General features: G+C 40.5%; 1 protein-coding gene and 1 long non-coding RNA gene across 5 annotated transcripts in view; one reads left to right on the forward strand and one right to left on the reverse strand.

The window, feature by feature from the left end:
- Nucleotides 1-21,806, reverse strand: part of LOC137181141 (uncharacterized) — a 113,060-nt gene that overhangs the window by 38,349 nt on the left and 52,905 nt on the right. The window contains exons 6-7 of one of the 3 annotated variants that reach the window (XR_010928122.1): nucleotides 11,440-11,520; nucleotides 10,462-10,558 (exon numbers count right to left, since the gene is read on the reverse strand). The exons of 1 other annotated variant lie outside the window; for it this stretch is intronic. This is a non-coding gene — a long non-coding RNA (uncharacterized lncRNA). Of the gene's footprint in view, nucleotides 1-5,859; nucleotides 5,949-10,461; nucleotides 10,559-11,439; nucleotides 11,521-21,806 lie in introns of those variants that run through there. One more of the 3 variants, XR_010928123.1, reaches the window with a different exon arrangement.
- Nucleotides 1-21,806, forward strand: part of LOC137181136 (plexin-A2-like) — a 78,831-nt gene that overhangs the window by 35,778 nt on the left and 21,247 nt on the right. For both annotated transcript variants that reach the window (XM_067586556.1, XM_067586557.1), the window contains 13 exons: nucleotides 2,275-2,375; nucleotides 4,561-4,684; nucleotides 5,777-5,930; nucleotides 6,475-6,571; nucleotides 9,241-9,355; nucleotides 10,236-10,436; nucleotides 11,737-11,833; nucleotides 12,587-12,786; nucleotides 15,565-15,716; nucleotides 18,272-18,389; nucleotides 18,998-19,134; nucleotides 19,640-19,807; nucleotides 21,517-21,610. In XM_067586556.1, the coding sequence (XP_067442657.1) occupies nucleotides 2,275-2,375; nucleotides 4,561-4,684; nucleotides 5,777-5,930; nucleotides 6,475-6,571; nucleotides 9,241-9,355; nucleotides 10,236-10,436; nucleotides 11,737-11,833; nucleotides 12,587-12,786; nucleotides 15,565-15,716; nucleotides 18,272-18,389; nucleotides 18,998-19,134; nucleotides 19,640-19,807; nucleotides 21,517-21,610 (1,758 nt within the window). The remainder of the gene's footprint in view (nucleotides 1-2,274; nucleotides 2,376-4,560; nucleotides 4,685-5,776; nucleotides 5,931-6,474; nucleotides 6,572-9,240; nucleotides 9,356-10,235; nucleotides 10,437-11,736; nucleotides 11,834-12,586; nucleotides 12,787-15,564; nucleotides 15,717-18,271; nucleotides 18,390-18,997; nucleotides 19,135-19,639; nucleotides 19,808-21,516; nucleotides 21,611-21,806) is intronic.

The following is a 21,806-nucleotide window of genomic DNA, read 5'->3' on the forward strand; positions in this document are numbered from 1 at the left end:
TGTAGTCTACTTCATGATAATCTGAATTATTTTGGTTTGATGAAAATGAGAAGTTGGACTGAGTGGCAAAGTATGCGCTAGTTTTATTTCTAAAGCTTGGAAAATAAGGCAAACTAGACTGAATAATACATGCATAGAATATGAGATCAGTTTATTTGGTGCATGTCAAGTATGAAGGCATACACAATATACTATTCATGTTTTCCTATAATTTGTATATTTTTTCTCACACTTATGTACATGGAAATTGACAGCCTGCCTTGTAAACCCCTTTGAGCCAGGCATCTATTGATGCAAGATACTACATTGATATCAGAATACAGACCCCCCATCTGAGTAGATTTTTGTTGTCGGACATAATTTAGTCCATCTAAATGTCAATACCTTTTAGCTCAGTTTAGTTGTACATATTTTCCAGTATAACATTATGATGGTCAATTTGAGAATTTATCAACAGTCAGGTAAAAGTCATTCGAAAATCTGCAGGGAAGTCTAGTCACGGTTGCAGCCGTGCCAGCAGTACAAGGAGCAAAAATTGTATCTTTGTTAATCGATGATCACAACAAAATAAAAAATCATCTCTGTTTGAAGTTACAGTTAGGCGTGAGGTCTCCTTTAGATTTAATCTTGGCGTTAAGGCAAATATTAGGTTAATAAACAACTTTTTTGCTGGCATATCCAAAAAGTCACAAGATGACCCAATGCGATCAGCCGAGAATGCGCATCGGGCACATGACATTGTGATGCAAGGCACCGCCCCCGGGTGAAATACCAAGTTTTTAGGAGTCCCTTCGTTGACCTTATTTCCACTTCTTGGCAGCCATTTTTAACTTTTGTCACACTGAGGGTTGGAAACTCAAAGCAAGAGATTTGCATTTGCATAAAAGTAGTGTTAAAAATCCAGAGACCTCTGCCCAGCAGTATAATTTAAACCTGTGCTGGTCAAACAAAATGAAAGTGAGTCTTACTGTACTTCTGTCTAGTTCTTTTTGGATTACAAGTGTATTTTGTGGGTGAAATTGTACAGTAGATTTGCATAGCCTGCATGTATATTTGATTTCCAGCATATAATTATATTTATTGAAATTTTTAAGACGGCAGACTGTGTGGCAATTTGCTTATTATTGTGTTTCTCCACACTATGTAATGTATGTGGAGCATGTGATCCCAGTTGAGTCCCATACATCACACCTGGGATTTGTTCTACTAACTAACAAGTGAGTCTGAAGAAGCATTCGCAAAATGCTTTGCTCACTCTTTCACTAGCATAAAGTGTATAAATAATGAATACCAATCAGGGAGGAATAAACGGTTATTTTCATTGTTGAGTAATTTTCTCGATGGACTAATTAAATTTTGTAAGTTTTGTCTGCAAAATGTCAGCCAAGGAGCCCGAGGTGGAATCTTTAAATGTTTTGTTTTAACCGACCAACAGTCCAAAACCCACAAATGTTCAAGTTACACTGATATAAAACAAAGAAAAGCAGTAAATACTCTCATTAGAGGAGCTGGAACCAGAACATGTTTGACATTTTTGCTTGAGAAATGACTGAAATAATGGACAAAATACTTGCTGATTCATTTTCTGTTGATTGTCTGGTTAGTGGGTTAAACCCAAGATATTTTAAGTTGGTCCAGAGCAGAGCTTTCTGGTGTCCAGAGTTTCCTTCCTCATTGATAAAATTAGTGTTACTTTAGAGGGAAAGTGAGGACTTCAGTCATATCTCTTTATATCTTCTCCTCCTTCTTCTCCTGTGATTATTATTTCAGACACTCCTAACCCAGCACCTCTTTTATAATCATCAAATGAACTTCAGATCCTGGGAACAGTCAATACAACCGCTCCTTGAAAGTTGCAGGACAGTTATGTAACTTTCATTGTACTACCTAACTTATACTGTATTCAGGTACCTGCAATGGCTCTTATACTTAAAATCTGTCTGGATTCATGGATCCATGAATCACGTCTATTTGTTTCTAATACATTTGTGGTGAAGAATTTGTGAATTGCTAAATGTTCGCATATTCTTTTAAGACTGCAAAATATGGATCATGTTACACAACACAAGTTCTAAATTGGGTTGATGTAAACTCAAGCATGATGCCAAAAATGTTGTTGAAATGATATATATTGAGAGATGGATGCAATATTTATTTTCTCTTTGAAAACCTTCTAACCTTTTGTGCTGAGACTGTCTGATTTCATTTATACTGGTTCATCTTTTTCACTATATGCTATTTCAACATTTTAACACTATGATTCCTTTGGTTTAGGTGGCCCAGGTCCCCGTGGAGGCCTGCGAGCAGTACGGCACATGTGCAGAATGTCTGAGCTCTGGTGACCCCCACTGTGGCTGGTGTGTCCTGTATAACATGTGAGTCAGCTCCTTCCTCTCCTCCTCACATTCACACATCACATCACAAGAGATTAAAAAAAAACAACATTACTGTTTACCAAACAGCTAGTAGGAGGCTATAAATAAGGCTAAGCACATGGTCATATGATTTGTGCAGTTTAACATAAAAGAATGATTGTGCTCCCAAGAGTTCACCATTATCAACAGCTGGCGGGAAAAACAGAAAAGCAGGAAGTGGTTGTTGGACAGTGTGATCCCTCTTAAATAGCGCTATTTAGGACAGCAGAAGCTGCATGCCCACCAGATTTTATTGTTTGTTAGGCGAGAGGACAACTGGTGTAAATGGAGGAGGGAGGGATTAGCCTGGCAGTCGCAGCGGGTCTACCAACTGCACCTCTACATACCAGGGGAGCATTTTGGAAATGGCGGAGCAAGCTTATCTCTTCCATCTTAATTATCTGACCCCCAGGTTAGCTTGCATAATACCTCGATATGGAGCAAAGGGGATTCAGGAGATTAAAACCCTGTGTTTCTTAACCAGCCTGCTGTGTTTGAAGCTGACCTCAGCGAGGGATTTACCCCTGTCTCATCGTATGACGTCTGCATTTCAGCAAGCAATATCTTGATGATAATCAGCATTATTTAAATTGCAGCTCTTGCCGGTGAAGTGTGAAGAAAAAAAAATGTTTTTTTAATCTAAATTACCTAATTAAACAGTTGTTTTCCCCTTTTTCCTGAGTGCTGACTTTGTCTGCGAGTCCCATTGCGCAGTTTATTTAAATTAATGTCTTACACTTATCAGTGAAGAGATGCTGCTGTTCCCTCAAGTAACCCAAAGTGAATCATGATCTCTCACACAGAAGAATGAGGCTACTTTATTTTTCTGTCTATTAAATCCAGATTGGGGTCTTTTTCTTGCCTCTGAATGAGTCTCACAGAGTGTCATGAAGGATCTCTTTTAGGATCTCACTTTCCCACCCCTGGCACAGTGCACCAAAAAGCACCTATCTGACAGAGTGTGTGTGTTTGGGGGGGTATTGCTGAACATGTAAAAAGCCTGAAGGAAAAGGGAACGAATGGGTCCTTCAGACAAAACACGATGAATAAAAGAGGTAAAATAAAAGGCAATGAAAGACAGCCCAAGAAGAAAGGCGTCCATTTTTTTTTTGGAGGCACTTCAGCTGATGAGCGGTCAGAAGGTGACCGTCTATACTCCTGTGGCTCTGGTCTGCCTCAAGGAGGCGAGCCAGCAACAGCTGTCACCGCGTTTCCATTCCGCCTTTATATTGTGCTGTAATTACAGCAGAGGCCTCGGTGCTCTTTGAGCTCTCTCAGGAGGTGCCACCCCCTCAGCGGTATCTGCGAGTGTATTAAATACTGTCTCCCCTCGCTGTGCGCATTACACATTTAAAAGAAAGAGACCATGGTGCACGTCCAAAATACTCTCCGAGTTCGCTATAATGATTCAACAGTACAGATGAGAGACTCTCAATCTTTTTAATGCAGTGTTTGTGTTTAAGTACAGCCAGCCTGTTACTATCTGAGCCTGCAACTCCCGTAATGCCTCTTTCAAAGGAATCAGTATCAGTACAACCACATTAAAACCAGTCTCAACAACAAATCCCCATTTCTAAAGCTGAACAAATTTCTAAAAGTTAAAAAAATCCACTCTTCCTCTTCCTCTAAATGTACTTTTCTTTGTACCTCCCTCTTAAAAGATAACACCAGGGTCACTATGGTGCCAGCCTTTTCACTTCTTACTTTTAATTGCCCGTTGGGATGGAGTTGAAGCTTATTCTACTGCTGTACTCAGGTTAATTTGCTCTGCAGAAATGCATAGTTAAAATGTAAAGGGAATTGCAAGGGGATTGCTCAAGAACCTGACCGGCAGCCATGTGCAGTAGACAACCATGTTCAGTAACAATCTATTCATGCACAATTCTATAGTATGTAAAGAAAGTATATTAGTATTGCTTTGAATTGATATCACCGGAATATTTCTGTCCTGATTTCATAATATGATGCAGGGAGCAGTTATTGTTGACTACAGATATCACCTTAACTTTGACTCTGACAGTATTTGCGCCGTTATTCCTGCAGGTTGTACAAACATAAATATCACTGTCAGAGTTTGACGTATTCATCAGTAAACTTGCTGCACTATTTGACACATTTTTAATCACGAGTTACTCTTGCTCTACAGGTGCTCGAGGAGGGATCGGTGTCAGAGGGCGGATGAGATCTTCCGTTTTGCTACTGACATTGACCGCTGTGTGAAGGTTATCGCTCACCCGGACAGCATTGCCGTATCAGCACATAGTGTCCCTGTGAGTCTGCTTATCATACTACCAATCACTGTGCTGTCACTCCACTCACAATGCCCATGTTTATGAGCAATCACTGTGAGTAGCCTTGTACAGCCACATGTACAGTAAGTATAAGCCTGGGAGAGAAGATTAGTTTGGCAAGAGGTGAAGTGAGAGAATAGAGATTCTCCCTGTAGGGCATCCACTCTGCTTATTTTGGTTATAACACATGTTCTGTGGGATGGGAAACAAATGTGGAAAAAAAAAATAGGTGGGAGTTGTTTTTGTAGCAGTGAGCAACCCTGTCTGCATCTCTGATGCATCTGCCAAAAGGTTGATTACATTTCCTAAAAGCTTAATTCAGCTGTTTTTGTACAGAAGCAAGAGCACAGAGGAGCAAAGCACAGTAGGAGCTGAGGATCATTATGTTAAAGAAACATTTTGGGAAATACGCTGAAGAAATGAGAAGATCGATATCACTCCCATGTCAATCCGTTAAACATGAAGCTGGAGCCAGGAGATGGTTAGTGGTCTTTATGTAGGTTAGATTGGAAACAGATTGGAAAAAAGGAGAAAAAGCTAGCCTGGCATTGTCAACAGATGATGCCTACCAGCACCTCTAAAACTCATTAATTTACACGTTATATATCTTGTTTTTTAATCCGTACCAAAACAACGACTGACAAGTTGAGGTTTTATTGGGTTTTGTGTGCCGGATTATTTCTTTGCCGGGCACAGTGACTTCCTGGAGTCAGTTTTGTTGTTTTTACGCAGATTACCCCAACGAGATATAAGATATTAATTAGTGAGCTTTAGAGGTGCCGATTTTGTTACCCTTGGACTGAGCCAGGCTAGCTGTTTCTCCCTGTTTCCAGTCTTTATGGCAAACTAAGCTAATTGTCTCCTAGTTGGAACTTCACATTTAACCGACAAATATGAGAGTGGTATCAATCTTATCTCATCTAACTTATAGTAAGATAAGCATATTTCCCAAAAAACACAACTATTTCTTTAAGTCAGTGATAAAATAAACATACAGTAAAATGTTTTGTTGTACCAAGTCAGTTTCTAGTTCGGTCTATGAAATTCTGTCCCTCTGCTTTCCTTTCTTAGCTGCTGCTAGAGGTGAATAATGTTCCAGACCTTTCTGCCGGGATCACCTGTTCATTTGGCCAGCAGGCCGAAGTGGAGGGTCACGTCAACGGGAACAGGGTTATGTGTCTGTCCCCGGCTGGGAAGGAGGTCCCTCAGATACCAGAGGGACAAGGTGAGCTCTGATACAAAACTAAATAAAAAATAAAGTAAGATAGTACAGTAAATTTGTACGGCATGAATGCACAAATAGAGGATGTTGCCAATGTCAAGTGGAAAACCTCCAAAATATCAATATTCCAGACACCAACAAAATCAGTCTTCTTTCAGACTGACCAACTTGCATTTTTTGTTTATCCAAAGAATTAGATAAGTACCGAGACGCTGTAGAAATCCCTCTGAGCATATACCATAATCCCTCAATTGAAGTTTCTGACTGAAGGTTTTCACACGACAACAGCAATGTGCTCTTGTAGAAACACAGGCACCAGGTGGCTCTTTACAGTAGTGAGATAAAAGTATTAACATTTTGTTTCTCATTTTGACCTCTTCTTTTCGCTCATTGTTTTCATTCTTTCACCCATCCTTTCTCTCTCTCTCTCTCTCTCTCTTACCTCTCTTTCATGCTGCTCTCCACATTTTTTCACTCTTTTTTGCTCTTGCGGTTTTTGTCTCTGCCCTCCCCCCTCCCTCCCTCCCTCCCTTCATCTCTCTCTCAGATTGGGCTGGCGTGGAGCTTCGTCTGAACTCAAAGGAGACAGGTCAAATAGTCGCCAGCACAGAGGTGAAGTTCTACAACTGCAGCACACATCAAACGTGAGTCCAGCTGCCACTACCCCCTCCCTCTTCCCCCACAGCTGATTTGTTCAATAGATAGTAGAGCACAACTTAATTTAGGACAATGATGTACGGATGCTCACAACCCCACTTAAGATCGGGCTGTTAGATAACCTCTGAGTTCAATTTATCTGTCAGGTTTCATTTAAATCAACATGATGCATTTGCTATGGCCTGTCTGTTTCGACTTTACTTAAACTGGCAGTTTGTGGGCTCATTGCCTACAGAAATAAATACAACTACACTACAGTTTTTTGCCTGCTATTATAAAACATCTCAATTATCTTCAAAAAAAAAATATCCATCAAAGATTTGGTGCTCTTTTTATGCATTACCCCACACATATTCACACCTGGAGGCTAACTAATAAACCACAGTGTTCATCATGATGGAGCAGCTTCACTAGTGTAGCTGGGTGTGTGTCGCTGTAGGCCAGCAGCTCCCAAAGGACCCATGAATAGATAAGCATTGACTCAGAGACCACTTTTTAGCTTGGTTTTGTCCTTCAGGGCCCCATCAGAGAATTGTGTTTGTTGTAAGATATGAGATTTTTTTAGCCATGCTCTGGTGCCTTGAGGGTAGATAAAATAATGTAAATTAAAGAGGACTTTATTTAAATGCTCATCTGTTGTACCCTGCCAATATAAGCTTCCTGACTGGGCAGGGAAGATTATGAATGATTTGACTTTGAGCCATTATGCTAATGTCAACTGCATTTACCGAAATAGCAAACTTTGACAAGAGCGGGTCTGCCTGAATAACAATTACAAACACTGCGACAAAGGTGGATCTTATTAGGATGAATGCCAATTAGCAGCATTTGTCAGCTCAAAAGTCTCAAAATCAGCCCTTCATGGGTTTTCACAGCAACACAGGACAATTACGAAAGCTGCAAGGAGGGCAAATCACCCAATTTTGAACTAATTACTTCAAAGTCCTTTATCGTGGAATTTTTGTCCACTTTCTATGAGTGGTACAGTAACAACCGAGAGAAGGGAAAGTAGTACTTTCTTCCCCTTTTTGAAGTGTTACTGCAATTTGAACTGACAGCCCTAAATGCACACTTCACTAAACTTCAACTGTGCCGTGAATTATACTGAACCATGAGAACACAAAAGCTGGATTCAGGAATAAGGTCACTCTGGGAGGGTGCATTTGATTGATGGAGTATTCATAGTTAAACACAGGAAATTAGCCCACAGTGGATACACATCCCATCTATTCAAAATGCTCTTTGACTGCAACATGAATGCCCCGATATAACCATATTAAGCCATTAGCGAGAAACAGTCGGAAGCTCATCACATCCGCCCCACACCAATACGGCCTCCATTAGCTGGGGAGTGACCCTGTGAACTCCTCTGATTATTATTTCAGACCAACACACTCCTAACCCAGCACCTCTTAGTCCACCTCCCCCACTACCTCAGCATCACAACACCCTCCATAATTAATTATCCAGTGATTGCAGCACCCTGCTCATCCAGTTCTATTAATACCCCACCTCCAAAATTTCTTTCGCTCTCTCACACACATACACACAAGTACACATTGTTATGTCCATATTGGCCCTGGGCAGATAATTAACATCAAAATTTAATGATGCTGCACTACATTTATTGACATTTGTAGCATGCTATAAGCCACAGTATTGGAAAGCTGATAGTGGTTTAAAAGTTTCCTCATGATTTCATCTTATTTCACGACTAAATTCAGGAGCAGACTTCGATAGTGCATGGATCTGTTTTCTGCACAGTGGTACACCTCTAATACACACAATAAAGCCTACAGTTAGCCCGCCAGGAAAATAGGACATGTTCACTTTTCTGCTCTCCAATTGTTGGTATATCAACAGCTGTGCATCATCCATCTCTGTTCTCTCATCACTTCACCCCTCACTTCTCGCCCTGAAGTTGTATCATCATCACCTCCCTGTTTGCCGACCGAAATGTGATTAAATCCAGTCCAACAGGGTTGTTTCAGCCTGATTTTAATCCACAACTGACTGCTGGCTGCATCAACTGAATCTGAGCCAAATATGTTGTGCAGTTCTACCCATCAAATATCCAGTTATCACTTTCATTCCAGATTTTGCATATAATCCGGAGTTGGACGGGTGACTCTAAAATGTGCTGTATTCCTCACGGCTACTTCATCAAAAGTTAGAGACATAATGCAAGGAACTGCAAAGATCTCTGAATTATAAAATGAAAATCCAGGTTGTTGAAATGCGTAGTTGACATATCCATGCCACTGTATGCCCTTGTTGGATATACTACATCTTTTTATATAACACTGCTTATAGAGCACTTTAAGTGACAGTGACACTTGAGTAGTTATTCTCCTGCCAAGACTTCATGCTCAAGGTCATTTATTGTCATCTACATGAAAAAGGCTACCATTCATGCTGTCTGCATAGAAACTGGGGACATCTGATCTTTACATGTAACAGACTGACAAGATAAATTCAGCAGAAAGCTATAATCCTTTATCAGGCACCCATTTTCAATCCTCTTTACTCGGGAGAGGAAGATGTAGAAAATAAAAAAAGGGATCTGCTCTGCATTTAGTAGACAGAAAGTCTTTTTTTTTTAAATTGTACAGGCTTAGTGTACATGTATGATTAATGTGTTCATTTTGTCCTGCAGGTGCCTGTCCTGTGTAAACAGTACTTTTCGCTGCCACTGGTGTAAATATCGCAACCTGTGTACCCACGACCCAAGCAGCTGTTCTTTCCAAGAGGGACGAGTCAATGCCTCAGAGGTAAACGCACATTCACACAGAGATACTGCAGTTACAGTTTCATTAGCTGATAAAGTGTAGCATTCAAGAGCACCGTTTATAAGTTACTATGTGACACCTTTGCTTTAAAAGGCAAAAATCCAAATGCAAGTACAAAACTTGCTATCACAGGCCAGACTAACTTTGTTATTAACATCTTATTAATACTTTCTATGCTGTAAAAGGTGTGTTTACATCAGTCATGTTTTAAACGTTGCACTGAAACAGGCCTACATCCAAAACAAAGCAGATTTTCCCAGCTATAACTAAAACTGTAGAGTATTTGAATATAACCTGACATTCACAGTATAAAATATGGTAGAAGAAAATAAGAATTGAGCCAATTAAGAAGCATAAAAATATGCTCCACAGAGAAAATAACTATCATAATAATATTATCAAAAATAAATTAGAGAACCAAAGATTCAATAAATAAATACACTGACAAACAGTACAGAAAAATATGGTCCTAAAGGATCTAATGTGCAGTATAATATTTAAAAACAGACCATAGTCCTACCATGGTGGAAAGTATAACACATAGCATATGAATGCAAATTATATTCGGATTAGCAATCTATTTGCCCCTTTAATCCCTGTGCTACATTAGTCCTTCGTGTTTATATAACACATTCATATGTATTAATACAGATTACAACATACAGCTAGATAGACAGATACAGTATATGCATAGTGGGCTTTATTAATCTCCAGAGGGGAAGCTAGTAATGTAAATACTGCTCATGTATTATGCATGGAGAATATTAAGACCTAACAGGATGGACAACAGGGAGATATGCGTGTTTTCCTCACTCAACAGTACGATGACAACGTTTCTGCATGCGTATTTTTGTTTTCATAGGACTGCCCTCAGCTCCTTCACTCTGGTGAAATTCTTATTCCGGCCGGCGAGGTCCGACCCATCACCCTGAGGGCCCGAAACCTTCCTCAGCCACAGTCGGGACAGCGGGGCTACGAGTGCGTAGTGCACGTGCAGGGTGTCAGCCACCGTGTCACGGCGCTGCGCTTCAACAGCACCAGCGTGCAGTGCCAGAACAGCTCGGTATGACCTCAAACACTCCCAGTGGGAGTCTCACAGCTGTCAAATGAGGCAGACAGCTTGGATGCTGTGTAGGCAAGGCACATAGGGTACATCACTGAATACCGCCTGAGGTGTTGAGCATACTGAGGAGAAAGTGGAGGAAAGTAAAAGTGATGAGGAAAAGTGCAAAGCATGTGAGGGAAAGGAGGAGAGTGACAAAGGAAGAATGAAAGGAAAATTGCTATATATGGAAGCCTATTGGCGACTATATTAAAAAACTTGTACATGAACAAACAAATCGATTCATTTTGACACCATAAGAGCGTGATGACATGTAAATGTGAATGCAATAGACTGGGGGTGCTGTTTTGCTTATTGCATTTGAATATTGTCCTCTTTACAACAGGTTAAGTCTTTGAAAATGAAATGTCAATGCCGTTTTCATTTTCAAATTCTGAGAAAATTGCATTTTAATTTTAATTGACTTAAATATTGCTTGCATAAATGGAAAATCAGGTTACATTGTTTATATTGCATTTGAATATTGTTCACTGTACAGCAGGGAACCACTTTGAAAATTAAATATCAAACAGTTTTTCCATTTTCATTTTAATATGGTCATAGAACACCCATAAGAGTATGTGAAAATGAAAATGATATTTGGATTATTGCATTTTTATTTTAATTTTTACTCAAATAACATACATATGTGGGAAATTATAATGCTATTATGCTATTACATGTTCATTTTCAAGTTTACATTATCATTTTAATGTAGTCCCCTGTAGGCTTCCATAGAGGTATGGCTAAAGTGAAAATGGAAACCAGGTAAATACATTCAGCATGACTTCAATCTTACCTCGCCTTGTAAACTGGAAATTGTCAGACTAACATCTAGGTGCTCACAGAGTGTAAATGTGTTGTTCCCGACAGAAAGTCGTAGGTTTGGGATGAATACAGGAGATTTCTTTGAGGTTTTGTTGCACAATGCAAATCACAGGCCAAATTTCAATGCAAAGCATACCTTGCTACTCCATGACAATGAATGAAAAGGCCATTTTCTTCAGATGTGGATGATCGGCCACCCCATCCAGGGGTTGCGTCCCTACATGTCAAAGAGGAGAGAAGCAGACAACCATGGCAGAAATGACAGATGGTTAAAAGCCTCGTCTCTCTGCTACCCTTTCATCCTCTCATTTTCTCCCACTTTCTCTGTATCTTTTTTTTTTTTTTTTAACTTTATCCTCCGTCTCTCTTTGACTTTCTTTCTCCTTGTATCAACTTTCCACACACTCCCTCACTCTCTGTTTCTGCTTTTCAGTACATGTACGAGGGTGTGAAGATCAGTGACCTGGCAGTGGACCTCTCCATCGTATGGAACGGCAATTTCATCATCGACAATCCCGAGAAGATTAAAGGTGCCTCTGCCATCCATCACTGCCAAGCCAGAGAAGTGTAAAGCACTCAATCCACAGGGGATAGATGGGTCATAGAGAGCACTTCAAGGCTCTCAAAAGAGAAAGTTCACAATAGCAGGGAGTGTTATCAAAAAAGCACCCAATCACTCGTATGCCAGAGGGGTGAAGGGTGAATCTTCATATTTGCTCAGTTTCGCTCTCACGGCTGCTCTTGGTTTCCTTTCCATCATCATGCAAAAAAAATAGGTGTTTGTCAGTAGTCATTGTAGATTTTCCATTAAATGTCTCCATGTAGTCAAGGATAGAGTCAGTGATGGCCATGAATTTTAACAGGTCTTGTCATTATTTATTTACTTAATAAGTTACTTAATATGGGCATAAACATAGGCTACTTACAGGAGAGAGGATGTAAGAGACAGACTTCAAAGAAAGGTTTATTGGATTACTTCTGCATCTTTTCGCTTAATACTTCGAAGAAGGATTTTATACCAACACTTTTTTTTAAGGTATTTTATGGAGTTCACATGTTGACTGTTGGCATTATTGCAGTCAGTTATTTTTAGAGATGACTATAAATACCAACTGTTGATTCAATTTATTTGGTTGATCGAGTTTTGATCATTTGCTTCTATAAACTAATAATAGCAGTGATTATGTTTTCCAGTAGTCTCAGAAACCTCAGTGCTGGTATGTGGAATGCCTTCCCATTTAAAAAAAAAAAAATGACTAGATGTCCTCTGTGTTTTCCCACAGTGCACCTCTACAAATGCAGTGCCCAGCGGGACAGCTGTGGCATGTGTCTGCGTGCAGAGAGGAAGTTCCAGTGTGGCTGGTGTAGCGGCGAAGGCCGTTGCACCATGAAGCAGCACTGTCCTCCCATCTCCCCCTACGCCAGCCGCTGGCTAGACCTCTCTGCCAGGAATGTCAAGTGTACCAACCCACGCATTACTGAGGTTTGTTGTTTATTTGGGTTGTTGCCCAGTCAGTCAGTCAATAAGTCAAGCCACCAAGAATAAAAGTATAGTGTCTTTGAATTATACAAACACAATGTGTAGCCTTCTTTAGGCAAGTAAGTACTTAAGAATGTAGTTTCACTTTGAATAAGCAGTTTCTCGGGTAGGGAATCAAGACTGAGAAACACAGAGCAATAAAGGTTTTAAGACTTTAACACGGCGATGCAGAGATATTAGCGTCTGAATAAATTACACTGTAGTAATTAGTTCAGAGACACTGATATCTCAGAAACCTTGAAGCTGGAGATGTCACATGCATTTAGCAATGTCCTGTTTGAGGTATAAAGTGTTTTGTTAACAATAACAAGCCAAGATCATTGACTAGGGTGTGTGGCATATCTAAATGGGTACAGGTTGTAACTGTCACTGTGACTCTGTTATTTCACTCTGTTCTGGCTGCCAACTGAGCAAATAGAGAGTGTAGTTAACATCACCATGTGACAGTGATGTCTGATTGGTGGACTTCAGTTTAGGATTGTAGAAAATATGTTCAAATTGTACTATTTTATGATTTAGAGGACTGTATACTATATTTTCATTGCTATACATATATACACATATATATATACATATATTATGACTAAAAATCAAAGTTCATATGGGGATTATGATTGTTTTTAGGCTCCAGGGATGGCAACTTTGGTCCAGACTGGAATATCTCAACAAGTATTAGATAGATTGCCATGATATTTTGTGACCTTTGCGGTGCCTAGAGGATGAATCCTAATGAATTTGGATATCCCTTGAATTTTTTCTCTTGCACCACCATGGGGTTCACATTTATAGTTTTGAGTGAAATGTCTCAACAAATATTGGATGGATCCCCATAGAATTCGAAACACACGTTCATATCCCCACCGGGATGAATTGTAATAACTTGATCCCTCGATTTTTTATCTAGCACTGTCATCAGATCAAAAATTCTAGTTGTCCAATACTTTGGTTTATAAATAAATAACTGCAAAACGAACAGCATTCCCATCAGCCTCAGCTGCACTTTGAGCTCATGTGCTAATTAACAAATGCTAGCACACTAACACACTAAACTAAGAGGGTGAGTATAGTAAACATACCTGCTAAACATTAGCATGTTAGCTTTGTCATTGTGTGCATTATGCTGATGTTAGCATTTAGCTCAAAGCACTGCTGTACCTAAGTACATCTTCACAGAGCTGCCAGTACGGCTGTAGACTCTTGTTTCTTACTGAAACATTTATACTGTTTTTTTCTTTACTGGCAGATATAGAGGCTGAGGGCTTTGAACAAACGCATAGCCCATAAATGTCTAGTCACAAACATGTTTCTTCAACTGTACATCCATCTGTACCTCTTAATACAGTATCAGGATACAGTACGCCAGCACACGGTGTTGCATATACTAGGTAGTCTGTGAATATCAACAACAAACACTAATTTTATCTGTGGCTGCCTTCCAACCATCCAAGTGTCTGTTTACCTGAGACTATCTCACATTTTATTCCATGCTGGCTGAATACCTTAAGTGCTTGACAGCTAAACGAATTCAGCCTGTTTAGAGAGTGGTGATGGATCTTTTATGTCACAAACTCCTGTTCATTCTCTTGAATGAGGCACAGTGGGTCAGGCACAGAGATGCAAGGCTCTCCCACTTCAAAGAGCCGGGAGCCTTTGATGTCCCTGTCACATTATTAGTGTTTCTGAAGGAGCTGCAGCAGAATGAATCAACCACCGAGTGCTGCTCGGGATTGGTGGGAGTGTTGCTCTGGCATTGCTCTTGTTCTGCTCTGCAGGTCCAAAGGTTTCCTGCTGGGATGGTTAACTTTACATTGAAAAGGACTGTGAATAGGTTTCTCAAAGCGTTGTTATTCACTGCATTATTCATTAAAGTTTGTTTTGAATTATTGCGTATTTCAATGCCTTTTGAATAAAGCCAGTCAGGACCAGTTATGTATTTCACACAGACTCAAGACAAATTTACTTAATGTTTGCTTTCTAAGATTAAAGAGAAATTACACAGACGCTGCGCTTAGAGTGTGTGTGAAGATTCTCAGTTATCCGGGTCATGGTACAATATATCTAGAAGTGCTAAAAACAAGTGGATTTGCTTTAAGATGCTCAAAAACCCCAAAAGAGTCAAGAATCCAGTTGCATTCGATTTAGCATTTTCTAGAAAGATTGTGCTAAGGTTTTGACCAATATGACACATACCATATCACACATTTTGAGGACCAATCTTTTCGTACTGAAGCAGCCAACAGTCGATATTTTGTGACAGAACTTAAAAATTTTCAGTCACATCTCTAACCAGGACTTATCAGGAATTAGTGTTTCACCATAATCGTATTCCTCTGGAGCTGGAAAGACTTTGCATAACTGTTACAACCACATGATTCTCCTAAACAACTGAGACTAATTACATGGTTTTGGAGATAAACTCTCTTAATGCCACATTACTCTCCAAAATGGGAAACACTGGGTACATAATTGCATTTGACTTAAAAATCTATTTACAAACAACTATTAAACAATGAAATTGAAATCTGAAGCAAGCTAATGTGTAAAAAAAATAAACATGCATATCAGTTCTTACAGTCTTCAGTATGAAGTTAATACTATGAAGCTGTGGTCAGAGAGGAACCTTAGTCAGTTTGGTGGTGGAAAAAACTGACTAGATGGTAGCTGTGGATACGAGTCAAATCTTTCTTATCTTACTATGACTTCCTTCTACCTCTTATGTAGGTGAGCCCAGTTGCTGGACCTCTGGAAGGGGGCACACTGATCACCATCCAGGGCCTGAACCTGGGTCTGTCCTTCTCTGAGCTGGAGGGCAACGTGAAGGTGGCGGGAGTGCAGTGCACCCCACAGGAGGAGGGATACATCACTGCAGAACAGTAAGAGAGACGAGTCCCCTCTCCTGCCTAGAAATGCATGGATCCATACTCTACTGTACAGACACATATGGTGGAGATGCAAGCACGCACACACAATAAAATAAACAAATGCATTCTCTCTTTCTCCCTCACACTATTTTTTTCTCACATGCACAAGCACAGTCTGTGAATAAGACGGAGCCCAGTGATGCCTCATCAGGTTGTAGGATTGTGTGGGGGGCTTTGCATTGCTCTGGTGCAGTCAGAGCCAAAGGAAGAGACAGTCTTTGTGTCGTTGTCGTTATGAGGCTGTCGGCACAGATGTAATTGAAATGCGCTGCGTGTCGCTGACTGGAGGGACAATCTGTTAGCCATGTGTTTCTCTCACAGTCATGTAATGCGATTGGGCTCAGGCTGCAGGGACTTTATTTATATCCTTGTAAAAAAAAAAAAGAAAAAAGGAAAAGAACATACCAGCAGAAAATTGGAAAACTCTCGTGATGTATGAATGGAAGGGCTGGGCAGGGACGATTCTTTGGGTGCTCTTCTTGTATGGGGGAACGCAGTGTTTCTTGCAGAGAGCAGTGCATTCGGCAGGGCCATTCATTTGGCACACACAGTGCTTTAAAACATGGCATTACAGCTGTTACAACCATTAATTTCAGCATGGGGTCAGTTGCTATAATGACTTATTCATGGAGCACTTTATCTTATTGACCTGACAGGCAATACTGATTTATTGAAGAAACCCGCATGTTGTCATGGCAACCGGAGGTAATGGTGGGTGGCAATCGTGCTGGAGATGGGGAGGGGTGTAGTTTATCATTTGAGTTATATTGCTGTTATAGGTTTCCCATTAGGAAGAAAGATGGCCCTCTATATTGACCCACAACTTCTATGAAAGTCTGCCTCAATCACACTGGCCAGCAGAGGCCATTTTCCACCAGTGCAATTCATATCAAATGTGATACAGTGCAGTGACATTTCTGTGTGTGTGCCTGGCTGTGGTGTTATTACTTGTATGCATGATGATCTGTTCCGTGCCTGTGTTTTTGTGCACCCACATTCATCAGGATTTCAGTGACTGAAGGGATGATAGAAGATTGTTTTTTCCTATTCTGATATTAAGGCGATTTTAACTAACTTACTATCAGAACTAAAATGCGTAGTACCTTAAAGGGATAGCTCAGCTGTGTGTTCTGGCCGTGGGGCGGGGAAGGGCAGATGCAAATCTATATGAATTGGTCGTGTACAGGCCCCACAGTAATTTTTTGAATTTGTCCCGCCCTCTTGTCCCACTGCCAGCTTGGTCCATGGCGCCAGGTATCCCAGCATGCTCTGTGCACCGAATTTGTCATTTCCCATAGATAATGAATGAGTTCGGATTTTGTTGCCAGTCAGTTCACATACAGTGGGGCAGCACTGTGAAGGTGAGGCTGACGACTGGAGCACAGAGTATGAAGTTAGCAGTATAGCTGTGAACAGGGGCTATTTGACAATCAATAAATGCTACAATTCCTCAAGACCCAAGCCAAGTTGTCTTGCTTGCCACCTACTGATTAAAGTGAGGGGGGTTGGCCACGAAGTTAGCGTGGCTGCATTGCATTCTGGCTGCAAAACGAAACACAAACACCCTGTGTCACACCCACGTTATAACCTGTGGCACCAGGCCAGAAGTCAACCGGTCAGAGGATATTTGTCACCATGGACGACGAGAGGTTCATCTTGGAAGTGAAAAACCACAAGATTTTATATGACACCACTGCTGCCAAGACTGCTCCGGTCCCTGGCTTCCTCTCCAGGTAGAGGGGTGGCTGTCTTCTCTCAAAACACTCGCAGTCAGAATGCAACATAGCCATACATGGTTGAATCAAGGCGTAACCTGATCAGGCTCACTTAAGGTGGACTGATCTTTAAGGTGGACCACCTATTCTCATTGTAGTGACATTCTCAGCCGTTCCTAAACAGAGAACGGAGAAATGTACAGCTGATGAGTCTCACCTGAGTTTTGCTCATCCTCTCCCAGAATTATTGGTATTTTTTGTGTTTCTGAAAGGGTGTTAAAATGTAGGAATATTTCTGCAAATTTAGGGTAATATGTTTCCATTATCTTGTCATATTTTGGACATGAGAGAAGGAAGTGCATTTCAGTCTCTGTTTCTAAGAGGTCACAATGTTGACACAGTCTCTGGTTGCTGGATTACCAGGTTTTTGAGTGTCTTCATTTTTTTGTCTCAAGACTATGGTCCCCAAGTCTGTACTTTATTACAATTTTTCTTTGTTTGGTTTCTGGAGTGGTCAGGTATTTGGCCAGTTCAATCTCTCTGTTTAGTGTTTGATAACATTGAAGCTTATTCTGGTTTTTAATTTCAGTTCTCCGATTATCAGCGTAGTTTCTTTTCAATTGAAGGTCAATGCATTAGTTGTCATTGTTTTGGTGATGTACTATATCATGAAGTTCCAATACTAGTGGACCCAGTGTGTCTGATTCAAAATCAATCTCTCTCTCTCTCTCTTTTTCACCCCTGATGAGTTTGCATCCCTGATTCATGTATTTGTGTCTTTTGTTTCAACAGGATTGTATGCGAGATGGCTGCTGCTCCCACAGGAAGTGCACCAGGTCCAGTTAAGCTGTGTGTTGGCGAATGCAGACCAGAACTACGTGCTCAGTCCTCCCAGCTCTACTCTTTTGTGGTAATTCCAACACTGAAACATTTTTTTTTCTCCATTGGTTCTGAAACAAACATCAAGTGCTTGCAGTGAATTAGGCTGAATGTGTCATTGCAGGTGAAAGCTAACATCACATATTAGCTTGATCCATTCAAGCCGCTGCAGTCATTAACTGGAGAGGAAGAATGACAGATAAAATTGAATACGAGACTTGAAGAAGGGTTTTTTTGTACAACAAAGATTGTGCATATGAGAGTTTAAAACATAATTATGAAGGTCTTTTCTAATGGTTTGTTCAATGTGTTTTCACTTTATGGCTAATAAGAAGATGGGCGTACTGTACTGCACTTGAGCCGAGAGCTATTTTTGTTTGCTTTTGATAATGTGCTGTTTTATTAGTATTTTTTACAGTCCTTTTCAATAGGGGTCTTTCTTTATCAACTATATTTTTCTCTCTTCAAAGAAGTGTTTTGGTCTACCTTTTTTTTTTTTTAAACATTTTTGGAGTTTACTTTTTTGTTGGTTTATTCAGCCAAGGGCAGTTTTTCAGAATCAGACAAATAACAAGACATACTGCACTCTGTGTTTGTCCAATATTGGATAAAGTATTAATGAATTTTGGTTCTCGACAGACCCCTTCAATGCTGGCACTGACCCCAGGCAGAGGACCTGAGTCTGGGGGCACCAAGGTCACCATTGTCGGAGAGAACCTGGGCGCTGGCAGCACTGTTTATGTGTACTTTGGTAATCAGACCTGTGAGCTATACAGGTGAGTCAGAAGACAACTATCTTTACTCAAGTTCTTTAAGACTCCAGATTCACAAGTGAGACTGCCTCCACAATATTAAACATTTAACTTTCTCTGTGCTCAATGAAGCACAGTAAGAGATCACTCTATTTAAAGAAACCCACTTTAGATACAATTAAGTGTCAGTAAAATAAAATGAAAAGTCTTGTGATGAAACCCACAGTGGTAGGTATTGTTCTCTGTGTATTTATAGATATCTATTTAAAGTTCAAAATGCCTCACATGTTATGAGTCAGGAGGGTTAGGCGAGCAAGCCATTAGCTAGAGCACCCTCTAATTACAGCGTTCCATCCCTAATGTGTCTGTAACGACGAAGAGATGGGACAGACTATAATGAATCCTTTCCCCTCATGGTAATGTGCATGGCTCATAACTGTGTGAAGCCAGGGATTTGCCGCTGTAGCAGCGACTGGGCAGAGTCACAATCAAAGGGATGAATAAATCCCTCTTTTGGTACTCCCACCAGGAGGACCATGTCAGAGATTGTATGCTTCTCTGCACCGTCGGTGACTGGAGCAGGACCAGTGCAAGTTAGTCTGAGTGTTGACCGGGCCAAGCTTCCTGGGAGTCTGGCCTTTGAGTACATAGAAGACCCCACGGTCCAGCGCATTGAACCCCTTTGGAGCATCACCAGGTAACACTAAACAATACAGTACTGCACATACACCGACACCAGCCAGATGTACAGTTGTTGAGATCACTTCAACACATCCAAGTCAAAAAGACATGCAAGTCTGGGCACTGTTTCACAAGTGATTTGCAAGCACTGCTTACTGGCAAATTGCAAATATTAGCAGTGTTAAGTTTCACAAATGATTGTCGTTTGCAAATTGCAGAAAATTTGAGAGTCCCCCAGGGCTCTCACATGCTCATGCGTGGGTCACAAGTATGGTGTTTGTTTTAATTTGAGAAACATGCCCAAATTAATGTGAGACGAAATGAAATGCATGGCCCTAGGTTGATTTGAGACTCAGAATAAGCGTGAATGGGCGTCTGAGCTTCTCTTCACAGGGCACTATTTACAGTTTTTCTGTATTTCTGATTGTCACAAAGTAATGTCATCTGAAGTGTCTAAATGTCCAAACATATCCAATATTGCATGCAGGTTAAAAACAAACCATTTCTACAAGTGCCTCTTTTCAATGTGTTTTTCTCAAAGGAGGTATGACACAAGTTTAGTAGTATAATTTTCAATAAAAATCTAATCTTATAAAAAAAATCTGCTTGAATATGGCTTTCTGCCTAGTGCAGATTATCACATTGTCAGGCAATCTGTGAGTTAGCCAGCAGAGTTAGGATTACAGAGAGAGTGATGCAAAGAACTGAGGTGATCGGTAGTCGCCGATAACAAGGTTATTAAATGACAAAATCTAATCTGTAATCACAACAAGGCGACTAATATAAGGAAAAGAAAATCTGTGTTCAAAGAAGTACTTTTATTTATGCTGCATTTCATCACAGATTTGACATGAATAAGTGTGATGCTGCTAAATTTACAGTGCAGGAGAATTTGCCGCATAAACATTTCTATCACACTTGAAAGGTGCATTACCTGTATTCCACTAAATAAAAGATGGCACTTAATTTGGGTTCGGGTGGGATTACCCAGCACTACGTCCCTGCAGATTAGACTTCAGAGAAACACCCTGGCCCTCAGCCTAGTGACAGGAGGAGCTTTGTGGAGCTGCAATCAAGAGCCCTCATCACGAATGTGCAGTCCCACTATGTGGCCCTACAAGCTTAGGTAGCCTTTGAAGTGTGAGAAGAGAAGGATTGGCACTCTGTCAGGCTGACTAGACTGGCCAGTTTTTTTTTTTCCTTTTACACCATTTTTCACTTGTTCTCTCTCATATTATCCCCTCCTTTGTCTCTCCCTCTCTACTTCCCAATTCCATACTCATATAGTGTTTTAAACTCACACTGCAGCACAGGTTATGCAAAGATTAGAGAGTGTTGTTTATTTTAATCACATCTAGCGCAGATATGTAAACAAGCAGCACCTGTATTCATGCTATGCCAGCCTCACAGTCGTGGATGAATATAAAATAGCAGCCAGCTGGTTCGCCGTTTGATCTGGCTCTTCTGCCCAATAACAAAGAACGAGCTGCCATGCCAGCTATACCTCCTCAAACCTGCATTAATGCAGTTTCTCTCTAAAATGTTGGGTTTGCAAGTTAAAAAGATTGATCTCTCTGCAGTCGTCACTCTAATTAAATCATGTTGAAAAGGCAATTTGAGTTTTACATATGAGCCTACCTGGAGCTAGGGTAGTGCACTTGCATGTGTTATTGACCAATAATTCTTGTTACTAAAGCAATAAAAATGTTCCTTCCTTCTTAACAGCGGACACACCACCCTGACAGTGACTGGAACCAACCTGGATGTAGTTCAGGAGCCGCGGGTCAGAGTAAAATATGCCGGCCACGAATCTGTCAATGTGAGTGTGACATCTGCTAATATACTGCACTCAACCTTTATTGACATTGCTTACTCAAGCTGATAGAAAATGGCACGTTAAAGTTGTTCTTTATTGATGGTTTGCTCTGATGTAACAAGGTAGATTCAGTGCTGTGGTTCATTTACTACTTTCTGTCTTTGCATACTGATCTATACTGACTCATTTTTAAACATGT

This window comes from Thunnus thynnus, chromosome 4, assembly GCF_963924715.1.
Source record: "Thunnus thynnus chromosome 4, fThuThy2.1, whole genome shotgun sequence".
In the NCBI taxonomy this organism is placed as follows: domain Eukaryota; kingdom Metazoa; phylum Chordata; class Actinopteri; order Scombriformes; family Scombridae; genus Thunnus; species Thunnus thynnus.